This window comes from Astatotilapia calliptera, chromosome 1 (assembly GCF_900246225.1).
Source record: "Astatotilapia calliptera chromosome 1, fAstCal1.2, whole genome shotgun sequence".
Lineage (NCBI taxonomy): Eukaryota > Metazoa > Chordata > Actinopteri > Cichliformes > Cichlidae > Astatotilapia > Astatotilapia calliptera.
The window spans coordinates 40,045,217-40,059,974 of NC_039302.1; the positions used below are offsets into that span (position 1 = coordinate 40,045,217).

General features: G+C 38.0%; 1 protein-coding gene across 1 annotated transcript; it reads left to right on the top strand.

Annotated features, from left to right (window-relative positions):
- The first annotated feature begins 6,124 nt into the window (after positions 1-6,124).
- htatip2 (HIV-1 Tat interactive protein 2) lies at positions 6,125-10,006 on the top strand. The gene is made up of 6 exons (XM_026177807.1): positions 6,125-6,530; positions 6,875-7,064; positions 7,154-7,261; positions 7,885-8,022; positions 8,102-8,163; positions 9,014-10,006. The coding sequence occupies exons 1-6, from the start codon at positions 6,406-6,408 to the stop codon at positions 9,228-9,230; spliced, it is 840 nt and encodes a 279-aa protein (XP_026033592.1). The 5' UTR covers positions 6,125-6,405; the 3' UTR covers positions 9,231-10,006.
- The last annotated feature ends 4,752 nt before the right edge of the window (positions 10,007-14,758 follow it).

Sequence of the window (14,758 nt, forward strand, 5' to 3'; positions counted from 1 at the left end):
GCCAATACACATCCATTCAGACAAAGGCAGCAGAAAACATTTGGTAAGGAAACAACTTTTAGTAAATGGGAATGGAAATGTTGACCAAATGGCACAATACAGCATATCAGCAGATTACTGACAAAAAAAAATCTGAAATAAATAATATAACCTGAAAATAAAATTGGAAATAAATATAAAAGTGCATTTGGTATCAGCCTTGCTCTTTAAAGTATTGAAAAGTATGTCTTTTAAAAAAATCATAGGACTATCTTTCTGCACCTTTCTGCCTTTTTATGTCTCTTTATGACATCTCAATCCCAGCATATGGCAATAGCACCATTTGTTTATTATTTTTGTCATGTTTCTCAGGTCTTTGTCTGAATTTCTACGAACATTATTGCTAAGGATTGTCTTATTGCATTGGAGTCACACTGGGTTAAATATGTACACTTGGGTTTTAAGGGGTATTTATTATTTTCTTCTTTTTTTTTGGGTTGTATGGAAGCCCCAAACGCAATTTCATTGTTCTTGACAATGACAATAAATAAATAAATACTAAATACTAATACTAATTTGAAAAATGTTATTATTAATTATTAGCTAAATGAATGCTTACTAGATATACTATATTGTTTCAACTGTATTGTTGAAACAATACAATATAGGCTAAAAACATTATAAAAATGAATGCAATCGCTGCTCATGGTTCTGTTTATGCTACACGCACGCATGCATACAGTCCACTATTTGTTATTTTTTTCCAGCAAACCCTGACAGACAAGCAGATGCAAAACCTCTCAGGTTAAAATCGCCAAAAGCTCAGACCCTTTTGGCAGTTACCTCATAACTTCACTGTTAACATTCAGTTTCAGCACTGGCAGACTTGGAAACATGGCCTCGTGCTTCAAGCAATGTGAGACACTTTGATGTTCAAAGGTCCAGATAAATCATGTTGTTGTCTTGTTTAAACCTAGATTTCATACAGTGAAGTCTGTTTTCAGAGAAGATAATAGATTTTGCGATTTGTCTTATTTAAGTGCAAAAAGATGCAAAGTAAAGATATACAGTTTTAAGACAGCAGTAACCAGCAGGTCAGCCAGATGTGCATGGGCAATCTTAACTCTACCTGCTGGGAGCTGCTAGGTCCCCCAGACTCCTTAGGATCATCTATTGAAAAACACAGATAATCTGTTTGCTCTTCTAATGAGCTCATTGTTCCGTAAAGAAGGAAAAAGCAGGTGTCATTGCTGCTTAGCTGTGGCTCTTTGAGCAGGAAAGCTCCTCTGAGTCCAGCTGATACCTTGATTTGGCTCAAACATATTGCTAATGTCTGAGCCTGCAACAAAGCCAAGCCTGAAGAAGACTGGGCCTTTATCTTTCTATGCCATTATTTTTAAAACTTAAAACTGATCAGATGATTTGATGGCAGGTCCGACCTTTTAAGCCTTTAAAGTTAAACCTTCTCTTTTTTAATTTCGATGCACTCTGTAAAATTTGTAAAACATAGGCCGGCTGTTTTTGTGTGACTTGATTTTTGTTATATTTTATATCTTCTCTACATATTTACAGGGATTTTAGTTCAGAAAACACATGCTTTTCTTGCTTAGATGGAACTGCAAGGGGAAAGCTTTTTTGCATTGCACAGAATAACTTCTGCACAATGAGTTCTCTGTACTACATATATGTTTTTATGTTTTTATATATAGTGCAGTGAAGTGTATATGTCTTTATCATGCCAAAGTGCAAAACATGTGTAGTGACAAAACACTGTCGATTAATAAAATCAATGAATCAACTGGGGAGAAAGAAAATCCATATGATTTTTTTAACTAATGACACTGACCAGTAACAAGGTCACTTTAGGCATCCTAAAGTATTCATGGATATATTATCATTTGGACCACAGAACACAGTGGAGATGATTTCCCATTGAAATGCATGGCAACAAATGAATGTAAGGTCAGCAAAAAGACAAAAGACACATTTTTTCACTACTGTTAACATTATTAGACGCCGCAACATCTGATGGCAACAGTCGGCTTTAATGATGGAGCTTCACTCACATTTCTCCCTCACAGACGCACCATATATATCACTGAACCCTCCATCTTGATTAGACAGTGCCTTTCTAATTGAGCTAATCCCCCACTTCAGTTTGAGCGCTGTCCCCTGAGGTCTGACCCTCCACTCTGGCTGCCTCCTGCTCTCACTGTCTCAGCTCTCAGCTTAAAACTCCCATCCCCTCTGAGGCTCATGTGTAAAGCTGTTTATTGAGAGACAATGGGCAGCAGATTGTGCTGTCAGGCTCCATTAATTACCATCATTAGCATCACACTCCAGAGTCTGTGGAACTCGGGCCTTAAGCCTTAAGCCGTGTTGGTGTACAGATTGTGTGTGTGTGTGTGTCTGTATGTGACGTGTATATGCAGGCATGCATGTATGCGCTTTTTATTTGTCTTAATTGGTTGTATCACTTGTTTTATTTGCTTCAAAGAAATATACATTTCAGAAAATACACACACACACACACAAAATCTTAACTATAATTAGATATGTTCATTTTAGTTTGGTGTTCAGGGGTTCAATCATATGTCAGCAGTTAACACTTTGAAATGAAACTTTTAAAACATTGTATTTTCTACAGAAGATTACTTTTTACGATATTTAAATTGCACTCTGAAGCTGAAGTGTTGGCAGACTTCAGATAAGTTCAGTTTGATGTAAGCATTGCAGATGTTTTATGTGACACCTGCAGGCTCAAACAGTTATATTATATCTCATTTTGAACACAAATAAAATGTATATGAGGTGAAAACTGTAGTTTCCTAACTGCATAAGCCAAAAAAGTCTTTAAATATTTCTGGCCAACCAAATTTTCTACCTTCATCTAAAGTCAAAATAAAAAATTGAGAATTTGGGTATTAATTTAAGTACTGACATCAATGGCTAGGGGCCATTATATAACATAGAGCATAATAAATCATGATGCTTACCCACCAACTATTGTAAAAGTTAGTTTTGCACAACAATGTTTTTGTTAACATTGCATAACAAACCTGTTATGCACTGTTGGGTAAATGCTATAACTGTAAAGTAAAACAAACAACTGATGGAAAACCAACTCTTTATGATCCATATGTCCTTTTAGAGACTAATCAATGGTCAAATGCAATTGACCACTGACCACCATTGGTATTTTCACCTCCAACGGCGGAGTTCTAAAAGGAAATTGAACCACGTATCTGCCACGCACCCACCGAGGCATAAGCCTTCTTACTCCAACTTCCTGTCTGATCAATGTGAGAGACAATGACTCAACAGGTGCGACAGACAGGAGCCCAGCAGCAGCTTTCTTCCCTGCCGCTAGCTCCAATTAGCACCCGTGGCTAAGGAACAAAGAGGCGACATTTCATTTCAGCAGAGTGCCAGTTTAAGGCCTCTTCTGTCAACCTCAGCCTCTTTTCTTTCTGTCTCTTACTGCTGACATCTTTAAAGGATCATCCCTGGCTCCATCATATTCTATTAGATTGGGTCGATGCCTTGTGTTCAAAGTGGCAGGAGTGTTAAAAACATGGGGTGTTGATGAATTCATTGCATGTGACTGGACTTGCTTTCTTTGTGTGGAGGTTTTGACTAATGAAACCCCCTGAAGATCTGATAAAAGGCAAAGACATTTTTTAAGGTTTGGTCCAACTCTGGAACCACGCTGGATTTCTTCACCATAGACTAAAGTGTTGCTTTTCCCTACAACTTCCACTTTTTGGAGAAGAGACCTGGTGTATTATATTTCAGTTACAATTTTTCCCCCTGATTCACAGCACTTGCTGTGTAAATACCTTTGACCGATTTAAGAATACACGTAGTGGAGAAGAGTTTAGCTTTGATGGGTTGAGCAGGTGACCCATATGCTACAAGGCTAATGCAGAGCCTTATAGGTTCAAATCTACCCCAAGGCCCTTTACTGCATATCTTCCCCCTGCCCCTCTTCTTCTGTCTTAACCTCCTAAGACCTGAACTCTTTCTTGGCATGCATTTTTAATTTCTCTTTACTATTTTGGCTGATTGGGAGCTGATGAATGTAAAAACAAAGAATTACCTGATTTTTTTAACCTGATTTTTGTTTCTGAGAAAAATGAGATCCATATATGTGGACATTTGTTTTAAATTTTGATAGAACAGTGGCAGTATAATGTCCTTGTAAGTTGATATCAGGCCCTTGTAGAGCAAAATTTTGTATTTTGGTATAGACAACCCAAAATGTGATGTCCACGTATGTGGACGCCAGGTCCTAGGAGGTGAAGGTTTCTTTTAACCTATTTTTCCTCTAAAGCACTGGCACGACATGAGGTTGAACATTTTGTAAGCATATTTTCTATGTAACTTTCTATGCTTTTCAACAGCATGAGCTACTCTAACTGAACGATTACAAGTGTGTTCAGCTCCAGTTAAATAGTCATTTACCTATGTATAGCTTACTGGTCTAGGGCTAACATAGGTCTAATTGACCGTTTTTGGTCTTTTATGGTGTTCTGTTAATGGGTGGGATATTTTAGAGAGCAAATGAACATTTTGTGCTCAGAGTTGATGTGTTACAAGCATGAAAATGGGGAAGCTGAAGGATTTGAGTGAGTTTGACATGGCTAGCCGACTGGGTCAGAAACTAAATTAAACCTGGGTCTAGCTCAGAGGGATGGTGGGAGTGTCTAAGTGTTTCAAGAATCCCTCTTTGACTCTGAACTACAACAAAACGATCTCATGTGTTTTACAATTGGGTGTAAAGTCTGGAATAACTTTTCCACTGTGATTGATCAGAGAGAAATCCAAAAAGTGGATGAGTTTAGATATCTGGGTGTCATCTTAGGTTCCCATCTTAATTTTAAAACTTTTAAAACAGGAAAGATATCCAGAACCATTAAGATCAACATAAACTGTTCCCGTTGTATAATGCAACGATGGTCTTGTCCTAGAGTTAGTGAGCAGAATGATTCTAAAAGCCAGCAGTAACAAGAAGAGTAGCTCATGGAGACCGCGAACTACCAAAAGAAAACATCATTTGGTCAATCCTCATTCTCACTCAAAGGTCCTCAGATTATTGGAACAGTTTACCATCTGCAATAAAAAATGTTTAACAGATCCTAGAGTTTTTAATTCCCAGGTGAAACAATAGCTGAAACAAAAACAAATCTCTGGACACTGATGTAAACCAGCCTGCTTTGCTGTGGCTGAATAACACGATACATCGCCATGTATCCCCCGTTATTAGGTATAGTAACTCTGAGTGTGTGTGTGTGTGTGTGTGTGTATTTGTGGACAGATTCGTTTTATTTCTGCTGTATTTTTTTTAAAAAAAGTCCAAACACAGACTGGGTTTTCTAGCCTTTAGCTAGAAGACCTTTGTGGAACTCGGGCCACAAACGGTTGGATTGTTTTATCATATAACATTGTCTTATGTGCTGTCCTTAATTAAATAAACTTAACTAACTAACTAGCTGCAGACCAGTCCTTGTTCAGTACATAAAGCAGCAAAAATGGATACATGAGCATCAGAACTGGACCATGGAGCAAAAGAAGGTGGTGGCCTGGTTTGATGAATCATGTTTTCTCTAATGTCACATGGATGGCCACGTGCATGTATGTCACTTAACTGGGAAACGCCTGGCACCAGGACGCACAATGGGAAGAAGGCATGTTGGCAGAGGCAGGGTGTTGCTTTGGGCAATGTTCTGCTGGGATACCTTGGGTACTGCCATCCATGTGGATGTACTTTGACACGTTGCACCTACCTAAGTCCTGCAGAGCATCTACACCCTTTCATGGAAATGATATTCCTGCCCTTGGCTGTGGCCTCTTTCAGCAGGATACTTCTCTCTGCTACACAGCAAAAATATGATGCTGATGCGATTAACATCAGCATCAACTAATTAACATTAGTTTACCAAGAGCTTGAAAACGTTGAATGTCACACCCTTAAACTGTACACCTCCAGTTTCTGCAGCATAAACCGCTTTACTGTGCGGGGCAATGCAAAGACACACTTTTGTCGCAAAACCAACAACAACAAACAAACACACACACACACGTCATGGTATAGGAGATATAAAGATTGTGCACAAACTAACAGCTGGATGCATTACAAATCGCTAGAGCGCATGCGCATGCGCTGTCCGTAAAGCGTTGTCTGCGGTGGAGCTGAGCGAGGCGTGTTTATACCACCCCTTTGGTTTGCTTATATATCATGCTACAGTTTAATACAAACATAAAGTTAGTAGTCTAGTGTGAGTTGGTTTCGTGTATTAACCTGTCAGCGGCACGCTGTCGTTTCAAATTTCTTCCTCGGCCTATCAACGAAGCAGGAAGACATCCGTTTGTGTAACTATGAAGCAACCAGGAAGTGTTGCAGCACTTTAATCGTTGCTATCAGCGATGCCTGTTATTAAACTGCTGTGCACCACCCTGGGGAAGACGTTAGGATTTTTCACTGTCCTGGTTGTTTTCATCGCAGCGACCTTAAATTATTTCGAAGATTCCGAAACGGTTAAATACACGAGGTAATGACACGCACTCGTCTTTGTTAACGTTACCGAATTTATACTCAAAACCGAGCTGTACATACATGCTAAATATACCACTGTCAGATCGGTCAAGCCAAACTCCATTTGGGAGTAGATGAATTCAAAGTGATCTTTCCTCTTGGTAGTCGCAGTCCCCTTAACACCGATTTCTGAATTCCGTAAATTTAGCACAAATAATCATAACTGGTAGTCACTATTCACCAGTATTTAATACTTTGTTTCACCCTCGATTATAGCTGTCCACCGAGGTGCTAAACGGTACTGTTCAGATTTACATGTGCATTAAACGCGTGATATTTACATGACTCTGTTGTTAACAGTATGGCTGAGGACATCAAGACCCTAGAGGAAAACTTCAGGCAGCAGAACAAAAGCTGTTTCATCCTAGGCGCTTCAGGGGAAACTGGCAAGCTGTTGCTTCAAGAGCTGCTGGAGCATAATATCTTCTCTAAGATTACTCTTATTGGAAGGAGGCAGCTCACCTTTGAGGGCAAAACTTATGAAAACCTGGTTAGTGGGCTGATCAGTTGACCAAACCTGCAATAATAAGGCCCGTAAAAAAATTTTTTTTTCTTAAGCACTGTTTTCTGTGGCCCCAGGTCCAAGAGGTGGTCGACTTTGAGAAGCTTGATGATTATGCTGCTGCCTTCCAGGGCCATGATGTTGGATACTGCTGTCTGGGAACAACCAGAGCTAAAGCAGGAGCTGTGAGTGGTCTCAATCCAACACGGGAACTTGACAACCAAATGATAAGATTTTACTGTTTCACTGTGGCTGTCGGCCATAGCCAAACCTTAGTTTGTGAACAGTAACTATGACTCAACAGTAACAATAACTGAGCCGTTTCACCCACATTAATTTGGCTAACATTTCCATTAACACAGCTAATAAATTGACAAGGCTCATGGGCTGTTTTATAGACACTAGCTTATTTTGTAATATCTTTTATGCCACTAAGTTATAAAACATTGCTTTGAGGTAATTTAGAAGCAGCAATGTTATTACATATCATGTCTCTCAGAGCACTTCTAAATCATGGAGGTATTATTTGGCTACAATGACTTATTTAAGAGCTCCTAATGAAAAATACTTACCCATATTATACATATGGAAATGATATACATCAGTGACAATCACCAAAGTTAAAATGTAAAAAATGTTGGTCTTTTTTGGGGGTCCTATTTCATTAACTGCATTCTTCTTCTGTAGCTTGCCTCCACCAGTGTATGAATGTGAGAGTGAATGAATAGTGGTATTGTAAAGCGCTTTGGGTGCCTTGAAAAGCGCTATATAAATCCAATCCATTATTATTATTATTATTCTGTTTCAGGAAGGATTCGTCAGAGTTGATCATGACTATGTTCTAAAATCAGCTGAGCTCGCCAAGGCTGGAGGCTGTACACAGTTCCACCTGGAGTCTTCCAGGGGAGCAGATAAAAAAAGCGGCTTCCTTTACCTCAAAGTCAAAGTATGTTATTGACTTAACATCCTGAAATTTCCTTAGCTAAACTTTCTTGGAGTCCTAAAATTAATGACTGTTCTTCCAGGGACAAGTAGAGGCAGACATCGAGGCCCTTGGTTTTGACAGATTCGCCATTTACAGACCAGGGTGAGTGATCTCACTTAGAACCTCTTTTCAAAAAGAAGCAAGACGCTGTGTAAAAAATGTAAACAGGAGCAGGATGGAGTGCTTTTTAAACCATCAATTTATTTGAAAATAGCACATAGCCCCCCAAAATTACACGAGTCATCACAAAACAAACCCTCTTTCTTAGAAACTAGATTGTACTGGCTGTTACAGAGCCTGTAAATATACACTCACAAGACATTTTATTAGGTACATTTAACTGCTCAACTTAGCATCAGAATGAGGACGAAAGGTAAATTGAGTATGAACATGGCTGTTTGTACAAACTCGTCTGAGTATTTCAGAAACTGAGGTCTTAGTTCACACAAGCTCACCAAAGCTGGATAATGGAAGATGGGAAAAATTAGTCTTTATTTCTACTGTGACATTTTTCATCGCATAAACAAGATGAAATCATGGACCCTTCCTGCCTTGTATTAAAAAATAATAACTAAAGGTCTAAAGGCCAAAGCGAGTACAACCAGGTATCAGCGAGGTATACCTAGTAAATAGGCTGCTGCAAATTACATGAATTGAAGGGATGAGGAACACCTACCTAGAAAATATACAGGGCTGTGGCTGCATAGAATTGATTAGAACAATAAAAAAGTAAAATCTGGGATGATCATTCTCTAAAAGAAGAGTCGCGTGTGACTTCTGCTAATGTGGCAACAACTTAGGGAAACTCACAATGAACATGGCACAGTGTGACTTTTCTGTAATTAAACTCTTGTAAATTCATTCTTCTGAAGTTGAAGTGGCATTTCATCAGTCAGTGTGATCTAACCAAATACAATCTCTCAGTCTCACCTTTTGTACTTCTCCTCCGCAGGGTTTTGTTGGTGGATAGGCAGGAGAGTCGTCCCACTGAGTGGATGGCGAGGAAGTTCTTTAGCGCCGTTTCTGCTGTGGGATATAGATCCATGTCTGTCCCAATCCAAGAGGTGGCCAAAGCAATGGTGTCAAACACTGTGCTTCAGCCCGAGCAGAAGATGGAGATCCTGGAGAATAAAGACATCGCCACTCTGGGGAAAAGTACAGGGAAATAAGAGAGCAGGAAAATTTACAGGGGTGGGAAAAAACATGTTCAGTTTGCACTCAAACTTTCAGAGAGACACATAAACCTTTACATTTGACAGGAGACACCTGTGATGCTGTGAATAACCTAAGTGGGTGGTTATCTATAATTCATCTGTATTTAAAAAAAATCATCTGTGTTTAAAAAATATTTAAGGTGTCTCTATATTTTCAAGTCCTATAAACTTGTAAGAAATTGAAGCCAAGTAACTTTCCAAAAGTATAAAAAACTCAAAGGTGTGTATGAGAAGTTGCTTAAAGATAAATATTAACTTTAGTTTCTTTTTTATTTAAGGAAATGTCATCATATTTCAGGGTTATTATATCCTCGAATGCCCATCAAACCAACATCATGGCGTTTTGCAGTTGTCAGAAATCCAAAGGTTTTTGTCTTTAAAGAAGTGAAAAAGAAGTAGTAGTGCCAGGCCTTTCAGTCTTCATCATTTGTGCTCCAACATATTAACCACTGCCTTAAAGTAAACGTTTACTGAACACTAGATTGAGATAATGACATTTAACCTGTTCATTAAATTATAATACAAATGTAACTATGTGTGTTTAATTCAGGGAAATGTTTCCATATCTGCAGGATGAATGTATGGATCAATGTAAAGATATCTTGTGTGCATAGGTTTTACTTTGCACACACCAAGATCCCAATGTGTGATGCATGTATTACAATTTCTGTACTGGAGGTGCTGCATAATTGTCATATTTACAATAAATGTACTCATGACAGTTTATACAACACGTCTCATTTACCTGCTCTCTCAGTTTTTTCTATTTCTAATTTCTTTCTAATATTAGTAGATGACCTGCTCTACTTCCTGAGCCACAGTGACCCCCAGGCAAAAACTGCTTATTAAAAACAAATGATCCGCAAATTGATTTCATGTAATGAATCCACAAAACTCTTTGTGTGCTTTTGTACAACTCCAGGGTTTCTCCACACCTCTATTATTAGTGCAGTGTATTTTCCAAGAAACAGAAAGGTAAAATCTGTGTTTGTTCTTTTTCCTGCATTTTTTTATAGACATTTTCTTTTTGCCGCATAATAAATGTCATAGTCTTGATTTTAACAGTACAATGCAATATCACATGTTTATTTTTTATATGTAAAGTGATCTTTAACAGATATATTTTGCATACTGAATTTTGTACACCCGTTTCACAAGTGTTAGAATTGAAAGTTGCAGATTTATTTGAAGTTGATAAAGCAGGTGATACCCCCACTTCCCATCTTTAAGAGACACTAACTTCATTTGAACATGCGTGACAGAGCGGTGTCACTGTCACGTCTTAGGTCTATCTCAGTTTTCGGTTTTGCCTCCTCGTTATTTCGTTTTGATGGACTTCAAGCTAAATGCAAATCCAGTGAAACGCTTGTATTTGGGATGAATCGCCCCCTTTTCCTCTTTGTTGCAGCAGCGCCCTCTTGTGACTAAATGCTGTAATACATCTTACAGACAAGGATTTGTTCACTAGAAATATTTGTTGGGATCAGCAGTCGGTGGTCGGTATACATTTTGGTCACAGAAACACAGATGAATACTTTGACATTATTGGCAGCTGAATTAAATTTAGACCGTTTTAGAGTCTTGCTGTTGTGTGCTTTGGCTCACTGTCACATTTGATATGTAATAACTTCAATGTGTACTCAGTATTTTGCTTTTTATATTAATTCCCATAAAGACTTGAATGTTGGGTATTTCTCTTCCTTTCTTTTAATCTAAAAAAACTGCAGTATGGCTACTGCACAAGTGTGCCTTGTAACAAACCACCAAAATGACTAAAAGTAGCCACAAGGTAACATAAAGAAAGGGAATTTACCTCTGAAATTGAGAAACAATCCCTCCTGCACTTTTGTGTGTGTTGCCATCATGACCTTGAAGTAATTAGTCCATAATGACAAACACATGCATCTCTCTATAAACGTTTGGAGTTCAGAATATGTTTATGGGTCTTAAAAGCCTGTTTCATCAGGTTGCTTCCAGCCTAATTTACTCATATGGTGGTGTAAGGTGGTGCTGCTTTTTCTATGCTTCTAGGCCAAACGGGAGTCTAAATACACAGTCTCATATTCTTTTAGAGGCTAAATGTGACTGGACAAAACAACAATCATAATTTAGTTTTCATTTTTAATAGCTCATCTGGACATCACCAGAGAATGGGATTGATTGCCTTTGTCACAGATGTATCTTCAGTTGTTTTTGTGTTTGCGGGTCTCCCTATCTCACTTTAATTTTGTCATCAGCAGGTGAAATGAAGATCAGTCAGACTGATGATGATTGAATCTCGGTATTACAGAACTTTTTACTTTTAAAGTGCAAAAAAACTTTAAACTTTAAAAGTATGTTTTGGGTCACTATTCATAAGGGAGAGTCAACTATTTATTTTTTTCTCCATTTGGTTGAATAAGAAGAGACAGTATATCCCCAGCAGTTCAGAATTCCTGGACTCCTGTCTCCTTTAATTTTCTTCTTCTTTTCAGCTCTCCCCTTTAGGAGTCGCCACATCTGCCTTCATCTCACCCCTGCTTAGTATGCAAGAAAAAGCATTTCAAAATATAATGCCCTGTCACTTTTACCAAGCTATCTCTTTCCAATTAACTATTGTCTGCTTACCCACCAGGAACGTTACAGACACGGCTACAAAACCAGGCAATAGCTTGCCATGTTTGGGTGGGCAAATAAAACAAAGACCAGAGCTGAGATAAGCAGAGCAGTAACTTCATATTTTTAGAGATAATTCAGGGGCTATTGTTGTGATTTGGCACTATTTAATAAAACTGAAGTGAATTACACACCCTTACCTCAGAGGTACTCTAAATTGATTGACAATTGATTGAACCAACTTTGATCAGCTGTTCCGGAACAGAAAGCTCAGAGTTGAAAGATTAGACAGCTCTTTCCATCTTCTTTTGTAACTGAAAAAAGGAAAGGAGACGGATCCCCTTTACAGTGATGACCCAAAATATCAGTAAAAGATTTATTGTTGTGGAAATAAAGCCTCCGCTGTTGGGATGTTCATGTTTTTTTCATGTATTGCATTGTGTTTGTTTTTAAAAAATAATTATATAAGTTAGTCAGGCAACAAATCTAAATATGAATCAAGAGAAACAAAAATGTACAGGGAGATACCTTCATTAATGAATCAGACTGAGACAAATCTGATTTATGTCAACATTTCTTCCATTTCGTTCTTCATGAATTGTCATTCCAAGTACACAAAAATGGTTTTATCACAGACACGTTTAAAATGAATTTACTTCTTGAGATCGTCCGTTGTTGTATCAACCTCCAAGTCATCCACAGTTAGGATTACATCAGTACCAACAAGTGTGAGTTATGCTGTGTCATTGTGTTTTAACTTCAGCCTCCTGTGGTAATAACATAATGTACAGAAACCTCCAGCACAGAAAGCAATAAGTATTCTATATGGCTAACATGTGATCATTTATTCTGCAGATAGCAGCTTATTTTTTCAAACAATAATTAAACTGCAGGGATTTTTTTTTTCTGAACTAAAGAGATAAATCAATCGCTGGATTTTGCTTGATATGGGAACCAAATATACGTTTCTCTTGTTAGATGAGCACTCGCTTATGTGTGTTCAGTTAAGGTGCAAACTTTTTTTTAAATATACACAGTTTTCCTTCACCGTGTGTCACCATGAGCAAGAGGAGCGCCTGGGATGTCTTTGCTTCTTGTGGAGTCACAGAAAGGAAGAAAAATTGACAGATGACAGAAATATACAGTGAAAAGAGAAACTAACATTAATGTTAACATAACTGTGAGGAGGGAGGGGGGGGGGGTCCTTTTCCATCGGTAGGAGAGCATCTAAAGAAAAAAAAAAAAGAAAAGAAAAAAAAAAAGGCAGTGGTAGCCAAGGAGTACAAACCCAAGATTAGCATTTAAAAGTTTACAATAGGACTTCCGGTTTAGGTGAGCATGGAGTATGTCGCATTGAGCGCAGCTCTTGCAGAGTCTAGCTATTATCTAGTATTTCTAAACGTTTACAAGCCAATAAAATACTAAAACTAAACCCAAGGTATTAGTCCCACTTATACAACACATGCCGCAGTCTTGAAACCACCATTACAGAAATCACGTTTCACCAGTTGTGTCTCACTGGGAAAGAGCCTCCTTACTTGGTCCACCTCCTTCATCATATCCAGCAACACTTCCAGGGCAGAGCCCCTTTGCATCCAACTTCACGCTTGTGCACTTCTGCACATGACTGCCACCACCTCCCACCATCTATGCACGAGCAGGTGTGGACAATTTCTTTGATTAAGATGCGGGTAGGAAGTAAAAACCTTTCACAATAAAAGCATCCAAAATCTATAGAAACGTGGATAAAACCAAAACAATAAGCACACAGAATAAAGACATTAAAACTATTCATACCCTGTAACACAACCCCTGGAATCAAATACCATCAAGAAGCATTTGTTCTGTCTCCACCTTGATCTTAAAACAAATGCAATGCCTGAACCATTTCTACATAATTTAGTGACTCATCGATATGTTTATTTGTAAATTTCTACATTTCTCAGCCCAAATTTGAAAACAACAACAACAAAGCAGAACTGCTGCATCATGGCATTTGACACTGAGGGAAAACTGCTCCATCTGCAGGGTTTGAAGTTCCTTTGATTTTAATATCCAGTCAGGTATTTACTATTGAATTTAATCTACAATCACAAAAGATTAAAAAAAAAAAATCAGTGCATGTCATGATCATTGTCGCCCTCTAGTGGTTGATTAGATTTACTGTCAACAACTTCTGAGGAAAGTCCCATCAGATGTATCCCTGCCATATTTAGAGTTTAGAGTTTCCAGATAAGGTTGATATTTTTGGAAAGTGGGAAAATGTGGGCAACTGGTGAATGAAAAATATTTATGAAATAATTAAAACCAGACTCCTGTATTTGCAAATATATACTGACATTAATTTTTTAAAGTCAAATGCAGGCTACCGCCAACTAACTAACTAACCAACTAACCAACTAACCAACTAACCAACCAACCAACTAACTAACTACTGGATTAAACTTACTTTAACCATACTCAAACCTACATTATAATATTTTGTTCTTATAAACATAAATGAAAAATGCTGACTGTATCTCCATAGTACCATAGCAGTTGGTGTTATTATTATATATAATAATATCAATCCAATCCAATATACAGAATGACAAGTGACCTATAGGTCACTTGTCATTCATGAGAAACTATTTAAATATCTCAATGTACACAGTGCGATATATCCCCACTTCCTCTGCAAAAAGAAACAGGCAGAATACCAGCTATATAATGTATTTCCCTTCAAAATAAAATCAAAGCGCTCTGTAAGGAGGTCCAAAATTGGTGATTCAAGAAATTCAGATGCACAATGAGATTGTAGAAGATCTGAATGCTTATATGGTAAATTACATGTGACTGAAAGCAGAGAGAAAGTCTCTTATCAACTAAAATACCACTGCAGATGAAGC

Bases quoted from the DNA above. Each gene is read 5' to 3' on its own strand.
- htatip2 (XM_026177807.1), top strand. From the start codon at position 6,406: ATGCCTGTTATTAAACTGCTGTGCACCACCCTGGGGAAGACGTTAGGA. The intron at 6,531-6,874 runs GTAATGACACGC...TGTTGTTAACAG, and splicing joins GAAACGGTTAAATACACGAG to TATGGCTGAGGACATCAAGA. The intron at 7,065-7,153 runs GTTAGTGGGCTG...CTGTGGCCCCAG, and splicing joins GCAAAACTTATGAAAACCTG to GTCCAAGAGGTGGTCGACTT.